At 48.3% G+C, this 12,500-nt stretch overlaps 1 protein-coding gene across 1 annotated transcript in view; it reads left to right on the forward strand.

Annotated features, from left to right (window-relative positions):
- The window catches only part of stau2 (staufen double-stranded RNA binding protein 2), a 332,589-nt gene that overhangs the window by 302,018 nt on the left and 18,071 nt on the right, over positions 1-12,500 (forward strand). Inside the window, 1 exon segment of the mRNA XM_064949687.1 lies at positions 5,783-5,848. Within this exon segment, the coding sequence (XP_064805759.1) occupies positions 5,783-5,848 (66 nt within the window).

Here is a 12,500-nt window from a genome sequence, read left to right on the forward strand (position 1 = left end):
AGGGAGATGAGGAAAGGAAAGGGAGAGGAGGAACGGAAAGGGAGAGGAGGAAAGGAAAGGGTGAGGAGGAACGGAAAGGGTGAGGAGGAAAGGAAAGGGAGAGGAGGAAAGGAAAGGGAGAGGAGAAAAGGAAAGGGAGAGGAGGAACGGAAAGGGAGAGGAGGAAAGGAAAGGGTGAGGAGGAAAGGAAAGGGAGAGGTGGAAAGGAAAGGGAGAGGAGGAAAGGAAAGGGAGAGGAGGAACGGAAAGGGAGAGGAGGAAAGGAAAGTGAGAGGAGGAAAGGAAAGGGAGAGGAGGAACGGAAAGGGAGAGGAGGAAAGGAAAGGGAGAGGAGGAACGGAAAGGGAGAGGAGGAAAGGAAAGGGTGAGGAGGAAAGGAAAGGGAGAGGTGGAAAGGAAAGGGAGAGGAGGAAAGGGAGAGGAGGAAAGGAACGGAAATGGAGAGGAGGAACGGAAAGGGAGAGGAGGAAAGGAAAGGGTGAGGAGGAAAGGAAAGGGAGAGGAGGAAAGGAAAGGAAAGGGAGAGGAGGAAAGGAAAGGGAGAGGAGGAAAGGAAATGAAAGGGAGAGGAGGAAAGGAAAGGGAGAGGAGGAAATGAAAGGAAAGGAAGGGGAGAGGATGAAAGGAAAGGGAGAGGAGGAAAGGAAAGGGAGAGGAGGAAAGGAAAGGAAAGGGAGAGGAGGAAAGGAAAGGGAGAGGAGGAAAGGAAAGGAAAGGGAGAGGAGGAAAGGAAAGGAAAGGGAGAGGAGGAAAGGAAAGGAAAGGGAGAGGAGGAAAGGAAAGGGAGTGGAGGAAAGGAAAGGGAGAGGAGGAAAGGAAAGGGAGAGGAGGAAAGGAAAGGGAGTGGAGGAAAGGAAAGGGAGAGGAGGAACGGAAAGGGAGAGGAGGAAAGGAAAGGGAGAGGAGGAACGGAAAGGGAGAGGAGGAAAGGAAAGGGAGAGGAGGAAAGGAAAGGGAGATGAGGAAAGGAAAGGGTGAGGAGGAAAGGAACGGAAAGGGAGAGGAGGAACGGAAAGGGAGAGAAGGAAAGGAAAGGGTGAGGAGGAAAGGAAAGGGAGAGGAGGAAAGGAAAGGGAGAGGAGGAAAGGAAACGAAAGGGAGAGGAGGAAAGGAAAGGAAAGGGAGAGGAGGAAATGAAAGGAAAGGAAAGGAAGGGGAGAGGAGGAAAGGAAAGGGAGAGGAGGAAAGGGAGAGGAGGAAAGGAAAGGGAGAGGAGGAAAGGAACGGAAAGGGAGAGGAGGAAAGGAAAGGGAGAGGAGGAAAGGAACGGAAAGGGAGAGGAGGAACGGAAAGGGAGAGAAGGAAAGGAAAGGGTGAGGAGGAAAGGAAAGGGAGAGGAGGAAAGGAAAGGAAAGGGAGAGGAGGAAAGGAAAGGGAGAGGAGGAAGGGAAAGGGAGAGGAGGAAAGGAAAGGGAGTGGAGGAAAGGAAAGGGAGAGGAGGAAAGGAAAGGGAGAGGAGGAAAGGAAAGGGAGTGGAGGAAAGGAAAGGGAGAGGAGGAAAGGAAAGGGAGTGGAGGAAAGGAAAGGGAGAGGAGGAAAGGAAAGGGAGAGGAGGAAAGGAAAGGGAGAGGAGGAAAGGAAAGGGAGAGAAGGAAAGGAAAGGGTGAGGAGGAAAGGAAAGGAAAGGGAGAGGAGGAAAGGAAAGGGAGAGGAGGAAAGGAAAGGAAAGGGAGAGGAGGAAAGGAAAGGAAAGGGAGAGGAGAAAAGGAAAGGAAAGGGAGAGGAGGAAAGGAAAGGGAGTGGAGGAAAGGAAAGGGAGAGGAGGAAAGGAAAGGGAGAGGAGGAAAGGAGTCAGAGAGAGACGAGAGAGGGGGGAGAGAGAGTTCTTCAGATCTCACTTTTCACTCTAATATATACAGTCTGTCTGTGTTTTTGGGGATTCCCTCACTCATTTTTCTCTCTCTTTCTTTTTCCCAACCACCTTTCTCTGCGACGACGGTAGTGTAGGTATGGGGGTAGGAATTTGGGGGTTTAGGGGTGGTTTTGGGGCGGGGGGTTAGGTCTAGGGTTGGGGTGTGGGGGTTTAGGGGGTATGGTAGGGGTGGTGATGTGGGGGCTGCCCAGTGGGACCTGGTACTGTCATCTCAGCAGATTTATTTAATCTCCCTCTCTCTCCCTCCCTCTCCCTTCCTCCTCCTCTTAGGAGACAGAGAGAGGGAGGAGATAGAAAGGTGGGGTGTACATCTGGACCTCATCTCAAGAGTCTGTCAGGGATCAGCAGCCTGGTAGGATCAGATCGGTCCAGTTTGGCCTGGTTACACTCAGCTCAGTCCAGTCCAGTTTGGCCCACTTAGTCCTACATTGATGTATCATGTGTCTAGAAAATGTCTGGTTGTTTCAGGTGTCAGATCAGATGGCCACTGTCCAGACAGAGAATGTCTGGTTGTGTCCAAGACAGCTGATGGCCAGAATAGTTCATTACAGATAGCTGATGGCCAGAATAGTTCATTACAGATAGCTGATGGCCAGAATAGTTCATTACAGATAGCTGATGGCCAGAATAGTTCATTACAGATAGCTGATGGCCAGAATAGTTCATTACAGATAGCTGATGGCCAGAATAGTTCATTACAGATAGCTGATGGTCAGAATAGTTCATTACAGACAGCTGATGGCCAGAATAGTTAATTTCAGATAGCTGATGGCCAGAATAGTTCATTACAGACAGCTGATGGCCAGAATAGTTCATTTCAGACAGCTGATGGCCAGAATAGTTCATTACAGACAGCTGATGGCCAGAATAGTTCATTACAGACAGCTGATGGCCAGAATAGTTCATTACAGACAGCTGATGGCCAGAATAGTTAATTACAGATAGCTGATGGCCAGAATAGTTCATTACAGACAGCTGATGGCTAGAATAGTTCATTACAGACAGCTGATGGCCAGAATAGTTCATTACAGATAGCTGATGGCCAGAATAGTTCATTACAGACAGCTGATGGCCAGAATAGTTAATTTCAGACAGCTGATGGCCAGAATAGTTCATTACAGACAGCTGATGGCCAGAATAGTTCATTACAGACAGCTGATGGCCAGAATAGTTCATTACAGATAGCTGATGGCCAGAATAGTTCATTACAGATAGCTGATGGCCAGAATAGTTCATTTCAGACAGCTGATGGCCAGAATAGTTCATTACAGACAGCTGATGGCCAGAATAGTTCATTTCAGACAGCTGATGGCCAGAATAGTTCATTACAGACAGCTGATGGCCAGAATAGTTCATTACAGATAGCTGATGGCCAGAATAGTTAATTACAGACAGCTGATGGCCAGAATAGTTCATTACAGATAGCTGATGGCCAGAATAGTTAATTACAGACAGCTGATGGCCAGAATAGTTAATTACAGACAGCTGATGGCCAGAATAGCTCTGACAGCTCTGCACGGCTCTCATCTCATTCTGTGTGTTTGTGATTTTAAAGGGGATTCTGGAGTCATGGTAATAGAATGAGCGTTGGTTAAGTACCCCCAGATAGCATTCCATCGATGGGAAATAAATCAGGTTATTTATTGCGACGCTAAATGTATTTATTTATTTTTTTGTATTTTAGTTGTGTCCAGATGGCTGACATCGGTGGATCATGATGTCATGTAGTGTATTTCTGTCAATAGATTTGGTAAATGGAACTTGACCCAAACAATGGAAATGCCATGGCAATGTGTGTGTGTGTGGGGGTTCCTAGTCCTGTGTTAGAGTGTTAGAAGGGAGAAGGGTTAGTGTCCTGTTGCCGTTGGGTTTCTCAGACTAAGTGTTAGAAGGGAGAAGGGTTAGTGTCCTGTTGCCATTGGGTTTCTCAGACTAAGTGTTAGAAGGGAGAAGGGTTAGTGTCCTGTTGCCGTTGGGTTTCTCAGACTAAGTGTTAGTGTTAGAAGGGAGAAGGGTTAGTGTCCTGTTGCCATTGGGTTTCTCAGACTAAGTGTTAGTGTTAGAAGGGAGAAGGGTTAGTGTCCTGTTGCCATTGGGTTTCTCAGACTTAGTGTTAGAAGGGAGAAGGGTTAGTGTCCTGTTGCCATTGGGTTTCTCAGACTTAGTGTTAGAAGGGAGAAGGGTTAGTGTCCTGTTGCCATTGGGTTTCTCAGACTAAGTGTTAGTGTTAGAAGGGAGAAGGGTTAGTGTTCTGTTGCCGTTGGGTTTCTCAGACTAAGTGTTAGTGTTAGAAGGGAGAAGGGTTAGTGTCCTGTTGCCATTGGGTTTCTCAGACTAAGTGTTAGAAGGGAGAAGGGTTAGTGTTCTGTTGCCATTGGGTTTCTCAGACTAAGTGTTAGTGTTAGAAGGGAGAAGGGGTAGTGTCCTGTTGCCATTGGGTTTCTCAGACTAAGTGTTAGTGTTAGAAGGGAGAAGGGTTAGTGTCCTGTTGCCATTGGGTTTCTCAGACTAAGTGTTAGTGTTAGAAGGGAGAAGGGTTAGTGTCCTGTTGCCATTGGGTTTCTCAGACTAAGTGTTAGTGTTAGAAGGGAGAAGGGTTAGTGTCCTGTTGCCATTGGGTTTCTCAGACTAAGTGTTAGTGTTAGAAGGGAGAAGGGTTAGTGTCCTGTTGCCATTGGGTTTCTCAGACTAAGTGTTAGTGTTAGAAGGGAGAAGGGTTAGTGTCCTGTTGCCATTGGGTTTCTCAGACTAAGTGTTAGTGTTAGAAGGGAGAAGGGTTAGTGTCCTGTTGCCATTGGGTTTCTCAGACTAAGTGTTAGTGTTAGAAGGGAGAAGGGTAGTGTCCTGTTGCCATTGGGTTTCTCAGACTAAGTGTTATTTGAAAAGCAGCTGAAGGGTGACATTCAGTCTCTCCCTGTCTCTCTCCCTCCCTGTCTCTCTTCCTGCCTGTCTCTCTCCCTCCCTGTCTCCGTTTCTCCCTGTCTCTCTCCCTCCCTGTCTCTCTTCCTGCCTGTTTCTCTCCCTCCCTGTCTCCGTTTCTCCCTGTCTCTCTCCCTCCCTGTCTCTCTTCCTGCCTGTTTCTCTCCCTCCCTGTCTCCGTTTCTCCCTGTCTCTCTCCCTCCCTGACTCTCTCCCTCCCTGTCTCCGTCCCTCCCCGTCTCTCTCCCTGCCTGTCTCTCTCCCTGCCTGTCTCTCTCCCTCCCTGTCTCTCTCCCTGCCTGTCTCTCTCCCTGCCTGTCTCTCTCCCTACCTGTCTCTCTCCCTCCCTGTCTCCGTCCCTCCCTGTGTCTCTCCCTGCCTGTCTCTCTCCCTACCTGTCTCTCTCCCTCCCTGTCTCTCCCTCCCTGTCTCTCCCTCCCTATCTCTCTCCCTGCCTATATCTCTCCCTGCCTGTCTCTCTCCCTGCCTGTCTCTCTCCCTGCCTGTCTCTCTCCCTGCCTGTCTCTTTTCCTCTCTGTCTCTCTCCCTGCCTGTCTCTCTCCCTGCCTGTCTCTCTGCCTCTCTGTCTCTCTCCCTGCCTGTCTCTCTCCCTGCCTATCTCTCTCCCTGCCTGTCTCTCTCCCTGCCTATCTCTCTCCCTGCCTGTCTCTCTCCCTGCCTGTCTCTCTCCCTCCCTGTCTCTCTTCCTCTCTGTCTCTCTCCCTGCCTATCTCTCTCCCTGCCTATCTCTCTCCCTGCCTGTCTCTCTCCCTGCCTGTCTCTTTTCCTCTCTGTCTCTCTCCCTGCCTATCTCTCTCCCTGCCTGTCTCTCTCCCTGCCTGTCTCTTTTCCTCTCTATCTCTCTCCCTGCCTATCTCTCTCCCTGCCTGTCTCTCTCCCTGCCTGTCTCTTTTCCTCTCTGTCTCTCTCCCTGCCTGTCTCTCTCCCTCCCTATCTCACTGGGTCATATGTTCTTCTCTCCCTCTGCAGGCTGCTCTAAGTGCCTTGAAACAGCTGTCGGAACAGGGACTGGACACGGTGGACTGTCCTATCAAGGTAAAACACGGAGCATCTATAATGCCACAAAGACACTAGTGGTCACCGATACCTTAACAAAGAGGGGCCTCACAATGGGCCTCGGGATCTCGCCACAGTATATTTGTGCATTCAAATTGCCATCGATAAAATGCAATTGTGTTCGTTGTCCGTAGCTTATGCCTGCCCATACCATAACCCCACCTCCACCATGGGGCACTCTGTTCACAACGGTGACATCAGCAAACCGCTCGCCCACATGACACACTTGGTCTGCGGTTGTGAAGCGGCTGGTTGGACGTACTGCCATATTCTATAAAACGATGTTGGAGGCGGTTTATGGTAGAGAAATGAACATTCAGTTCTCTGGCAACAGCCCTGGTGGACCTTCCTGCAGTCAGCATGCCAATTGGATGCTCCCTCTTGAGACATCTGTGGCATTGTGTTATGTGACAAAACTGCACATTTTAGAGTGGCATTTTATTGTCCCCAGCACAAGGTGCACCTGTGTAATGGTCATGCTTTTTAATCAGCTTCTTGATGTGATACACCTGTCAGGTGGATGGATTATATTGGCAAAGGAAAAATGCTCACTAGCAGGGATGTTAACTAATGTGTGCACACAATTTGAGAGAAATAAGCTTTTTGTTCGTATGGAACATTTCTGGGATATTTTATTTCAGCTCATGAAACATGGGACCAACATTTTCTTTAACCTGTCTCCTTGAGACAAGTGAGACATGGATTGTGTATGTGTGCCATTCAGAGGGTGAATGGGCAAGACAACATATTTAAGTGCCTTTAAACAGGGCATGGTAGTAGGTGCCAGGTGCACCGGTTTGTGTCGAGAACTGCAACGCTGCTGGGTTTTTCACACTCAACAATTTCCTGTGTGTATCAAGACTACCACCCAAAGAACATCCAACCAGATTTACACAACTGTGGGAAGCGTTGAAGTCAACATGGGGCCAGCATCCCTGCTTTCCACACCTTGTAGAGTCAATTCCCCAACTAATTGAGGCTGTTCTGAGGGCAAAAGGGGGGGTTCAACTCAATAACAGGAAGGTGTTCTTGGATTAGTCCGAATCAGACATGTGTCCCAACACCCCCTGAAATGGATTAGTCCACTGAGACAGGCACCGAATCAGACAGGTGTCCCAACACCCCCTGAAATGGATTAGTCCACAGAATCAGACATGTGTCCCAACACCCCCTGAAATGGATTAGTCCACCGAATCAGACAGGTGTCCCAACACCCCTGAAATGGATTAGTCCACTGAGACAGGCACCGAATCAGACAGGTGTCCCAACACCCCTGAAATGGATTAGTCCACTGAGACAGGCACCGAATCAGACAGGTGTCCCAACACCCCCTGAAATGGATTAGTCCGAATCAGAAAGGTGTCCCAACACCCCCTGAAATGGATTAGTCCACTGAGACAGGCACAGAATCAGACAGGTGTCCCAACACCCCCTGAAATGGATTAGTCCACTGAGACAGGCACAGAATCAGACAGGTGTCCCAACACCCCCTGAAATGGATTAGTCCACTGAGACAGAGAATAGGCTCTGGTTTATCATTTTTTATTTTTATTTTACCTTTATTTACCTCGGCAAGTCAGTTAAAGAACAAATTCATATTTTCAATGACGGCCTGGGAACAGTGGGTTAACTGCCTGTTCAGGGGCAGAACGACAGATTTGTACCTTGTCAGCTCGGGGGTTTGAACTCTCAACCTTCCGGTTACTAGTCCAACGCTCTAACCACTAGGCTACCTACCACCTCTACACTCTAACCACTAGGCTGCCCTACCACCTCTACACTCTAACCACTAGGCCACCCTGCCGCCCCTACACTCTAACCACTAGGCTACCTGCCACCTCTACACTCTATCCACTAGGCTACCTACCACCTCTACACTCTATCCACTAGGCTACCCTACCACCTCTACACTCTAACCACTAGGCCACCCTGCCTCCTCTACACTCTAACCACTAGGCCACCCTGCCTCCTCTACTCTCTAACCACTAGGCTACCTGCCACCTCTACACTCTAACCACTAAGCTACCTACCACCTCTACACTCTAACCACTAGGCTACCTGCCACCTCTACACTCTAACCACTAGGCTACCCTGCCTCCCCTACACTCTAACCACTAGGCTACCTGCCACCTCTACACTCTAACCACTAGGCTACCCTGCCACCTCTACACTCTAACCACTAGGCTACCTACCACCTCTACACTCTAACCACTAGGCTACCTACCACCTCTACACTCTAACCACTAGGCCACCCTACCACCTCTACACTCTAACCACTAGGCCACCCTGCCACCTCTACACTCTAACCACTAGGCTACCTACCACCTCTACACTCTAACCACTAGGCCACCCTACCACCTCTACACTCTAACCACTAGGCCACCCTACCACCTCTACACTCTAACCACTAGGCCACCCTGCCACCTCTACACTCTAACCACTAGGCCACCCTGCCGCCCCTACACTCTAACCACTAGGCTACCTACCACCTCTACACTCTAACCACTAGGCCACCCTGCCGCCCCGTGGAGAAATGGACCAATGTAGAGAAGAGGACCTCAGTCTGCTCAGCTGTAGGACGTCTCCTGTTCATTCTAGCAGAGCTGTACGTCTCACCTGTGTTATAGGTATTACACCTGTATTATAGGCGTTGTTAAAGAGGAGTGTTAGATTAGAAACTAAGGTTACATACCATGCCATTGATCGGTTCCAAATCGCTCCCTATTCCCGCTATGCAGTGCGCTCGTTTTGACCAGGACTCATAAGACTGTGATCAGAAGCAGTGCACTATGGGAAGAGGGTGCCATTGGGACAGCCCATGTATCTCCGGTAATATTTAGTATTACTGTCTGAAGTCACGACATGAGGTAACTGAGCTGACGAGATGTAAGGCCCGTGTCAGACCAGACCAGATCATGTTTATTGGTCAGCCTTTTCAAATCCACCCCTGATGTCACATTCTGACCATAGTTCTGTTATTTTATTCTTTGTTTTAGTATGGTCAGGGCGTGAGTTGGGGTGGGTAGTCTGTTTGTTTTAGTATGGTCAGGGCGTGAGTTGGGGTGGGTATATATGTTTGTTTTAGTATGGTCAGGGCGTGAGTTGGGGTGGGCAGTCTGTTTGTTTTAGTATGGTCAGGGCGTGAGTTGGGGTGGGTATATATGTTTGTTTTAGTATGGTCAGGGCGTGAGTTGGGGTGGGTAGTATGTTTGTTTTAGTATGGTCAGGGCGTGAGTCGGGGTGGGTATATATGTTTGTTTTAGTATGGTCAGGGCGTGAGTTGGGGTGGGTAGTATGTTTGTTTTAGTATGGTCAGGGCGTGAGTTGGGGTGGGTATATATGTTTGTTTTAGTATGGTCAGGGCGTGAGTTGGGGTGGGTAGTATGTTTGTTTTAGTATGGTCAGGGTGTGAGTTGGGGTGGGTATATATGTTTGTTTTAGTATGGTCAGGGCGTGAGTTGGGGTGGGTATATATGTTTGTTTTAGTATGGTCAGGGCGTGAGTTGGGGTAGGTAGTCTGTTTGTTTTAGTATGGTCAGGGCGTGAGTTGGGGTGGGTATATATGTTTGTTTTAGTATGGTCAGGGCGTGAGTTGGGGTGGGTATATATGTTTGTTTTAGTATGGTCAGGGCGTGAGTTGGGGTGGGTAGTCTGTTTGTTTTAGTATGGTCAGGGCGTGAGTTGGGGTGGGTATATATGTTTGTTTTAGTATGGTCAGGGCGTGAGTTGGGGTGGGTATATATGTTTGTTTTAGTATGGTCAGGGCGTGAGTTGGGGTGGGTATATATGTTTGTTTTAGTATGGTCAGGGCGTGAGTTGGGGTGGGTAGTATGTTTGTTTTAGTATGGTCAGGGCGTGAGTTGGGGTGGGTAGTCTGTTTGTTTTAGTATGGTCAGGGCGTGAGTTGGGGTGGGTATATATGTTTGTTTTAGTATGGTCAGGGCGTGAGTTGGGGTGGGTATATATGTTTGTTTTAGTATGGTCAGGGCGTGAGTTGGGGTGGGTAGTATGTTTGTTTTAGTATGGTCAGGGCGTGAGTTGGGGTGGGTAGTCTGTTTGTTTTAGTATGGTCAGGGCGTGAGTTGGGGTGGGTAGTATGTTTGTTTTAGTATGGTCAGGGCGTGAGTTGGGGTAGGTATATATGTTTGTTTTAGTATGGTCAGGGCGTGAGTTGGGGTGGGTAGTCTGTTTGTTTTAGTATGGTCAGGGCGTGAGTTGGGGTAGGTAGTCTGTTTGTTTTAGTATGGTCAGGGCGTGAGTTGGGGTGGGTATATATGTTTGTTTTAGTATGGTCAGGGCGTGAGTTGGGGTAGGTATATATGTTTGTTTTAGTATGGTCAGGGCGTGAGTTGGGGTAGGTATATATGTTTGTTTTAGTATGGTCAGGGCGTGAGTTGGGGTGGGTATATATGTTTGTTTTAGTATGGTCAGGGCGTGAGTTGGGGTGGGTAGTCTGTTTGTTTTAGTATGGTCAGGGCGTGAGTTGGGGTAGGTATATATGTTTGTTTTAGTATGGTCAGGGCGTGAGTTGGGGTAGGTATATATGTTTGTTTTAGTATGGTCAGGGCGTGAGTTGGGGTGGGTAGTCTGTTTGTTTTAGTATGGTCAGGGCGTGAGTTGGGGTGGGTAGTCTGTTTGTTTTAGTATGGTCAGGGCGTGAGTTGGGGTGGGTATATATGTTTGTTTTAGTATGGTCAGGGCGTGAGTTGGGGTGGGTATATATGTTTGTTTTAGTATGGTCAGGGCGTGAGTTGGGGTAGGTATATATGTTTGTTTTAGTATGGTCAGGGCGTGAGTTGGGGTGGGTAGTCTGTTTGTTTTAGTATGGTCAGGGCGTGAGTTGGGGTGGGTAGTCTGTTTGTTTTAGTATGGTCAGGGCGTGAGTTGGGGTGGGTAGTATGTTTGTTTTAGTATGGTCAGGGCGTGAGTTGGGGTAGGTATATATGTTTGTTTTAGTATGGTCAGGGCGTGAGTTGGGGTGGGTATATATGTTTGTTTTAGTATGGTCAGGGCGTGAGTTGGGGTGGGTAGTCTGTTTGTTTTAGTATGGTCAGGGCGTGAGTTGGGGTGGGTATATATGTTTGTTTTAGTATGGTCAGGGCGTGAGTTGGGGTGGGTAGTCTGTTTGTTTTAGTATGGTCAGGGCGTGAGTTGGGGTAGGTAGTCTGTTTGTTTTAGTATGGTCAGGGCGTGAGTTGGGGTGGGTAGTATGTTTGTTTTAGTATGGTCAGGGCGTGAGTTGGGGTAGGTATATATGTTTGTTTTAGTATGGTCAGGGCGTGAGTTGGGGTGGGTAGTCTGTTTGTTTTAGTATGGTCAGGGCGTGAGTTGGGGTGGGTATATATGTTTGTTTTAGTATGGTCAGGGCATGAGTTGGGGGTAGGTAGTCTGTTTGTTTTAGTATGGTCAGGGCGTGAGTTGGGGTGGGTATATATGTTTGTTTTAGTATGGTCAGGGCGTGAGTTGGGGTAGGTAGTCTGTTTGTTTTAGTATGGTCAGGGCGTGAGTTGGGGTGGGTATATATGTTTGTTTTAGTATGGTCAGGGCGTGAGTTGGGGTGGGTATATATGTTTGTTTTAGTATGGTCAGGGCATGAGTTGGGGGTAGGTAGTCTGTTTGTTTTAGTATGGTCAGGGCGTGAGTTGGGGTGGGTATATATGTTTGTTTTAGTATGGTCAGGGCGTGAGTTGGGGTGGGTATATATGTTTGTTTTAGTATGGTCAGGGCGTGAGTTGGGGTAGGTAGTCTGTTTGTTTTAGTGTGGTCAGGGCGTGAGTTGGGGTAGGTAGTCTGTTTGTTTTAGTATGGTCAGGGCGTGAGTTGGGGTAGGTATATATGTTTGTTTTAGTATGGTCAGGGCGTGAGTTGGGGTAGGTATATATGTTTGTTTTAGTATGGTCAGGGCGTGAGTTGGGGTGGGTATATATGTTTGTTTTAGTATGGTCAGGGCGTGAGTTGGGGTAGGTAGTCTGTTTGTTTTAGTATGGTCAGGGCGTGAGTTGGGGTGGGTATATATGTTTGTTTTAGTATGGTCAGGGTGTGAGTTGGGGTGGGTATATATGTTTGTTTTAGTATGGTCAGGGCGTGAGTTGGGGTGGGTAGTCTGTTTGTTTTAGTATGGTCAGGGCGTGAGTTGGGGTGGGTATATATGTTTGTTTTAGTATGGTCAGGGCGTGAGTTGGGGTAGGTAGTCTGTTTGTTTTAGTATGGTCAGGGCGTGAGTTGGGGTGGGTATATATGTTTGTTTTAGTATGGTCAGGGCGTGAGTTGGGGTGGGTATATATGTTTGTTTTAGTATGGTCAGGGTGTGAGTTGGGGTGGGTAGTCTGTTTGTTTTAGTATGGTCAGGGCGTGAGTTGGGGTGGGTATATATGTTTGTTTTAGTATGGTCAGGGCGTGAGTTGGGGTGGGTAGTATGTTTGTTTTAGTATGGTCAGGGCGTGAGTTGGGGTGGGTAGTATGTTTGTTTTAGTATGGTCAGGGCGTGAGTTGGGGTAGGTAGTCTGTTTGTTTTAGTATGGTCAGGGCGTGAGTTGGGGTGGGTATATATGTTTGTTTTAGTATGGTCAGGGCGTGAGTTGGGGTGGGTAGTCTGTTTGTTTTAGTATGGTCAGGGCGTGAGTTGGGGTGG

Source organism: Oncorhynchus masou, chromosome 30, assembly GCF_036934945.1.
Source record: "Oncorhynchus masou masou isolate Uvic2021 chromosome 30, UVic_Omas_1.1, whole genome shotgun sequence".
Classification (NCBI taxonomy): Eukaryota; Metazoa; Chordata; class Actinopteri; order Salmoniformes; family Salmonidae; genus Oncorhynchus; species Oncorhynchus masou.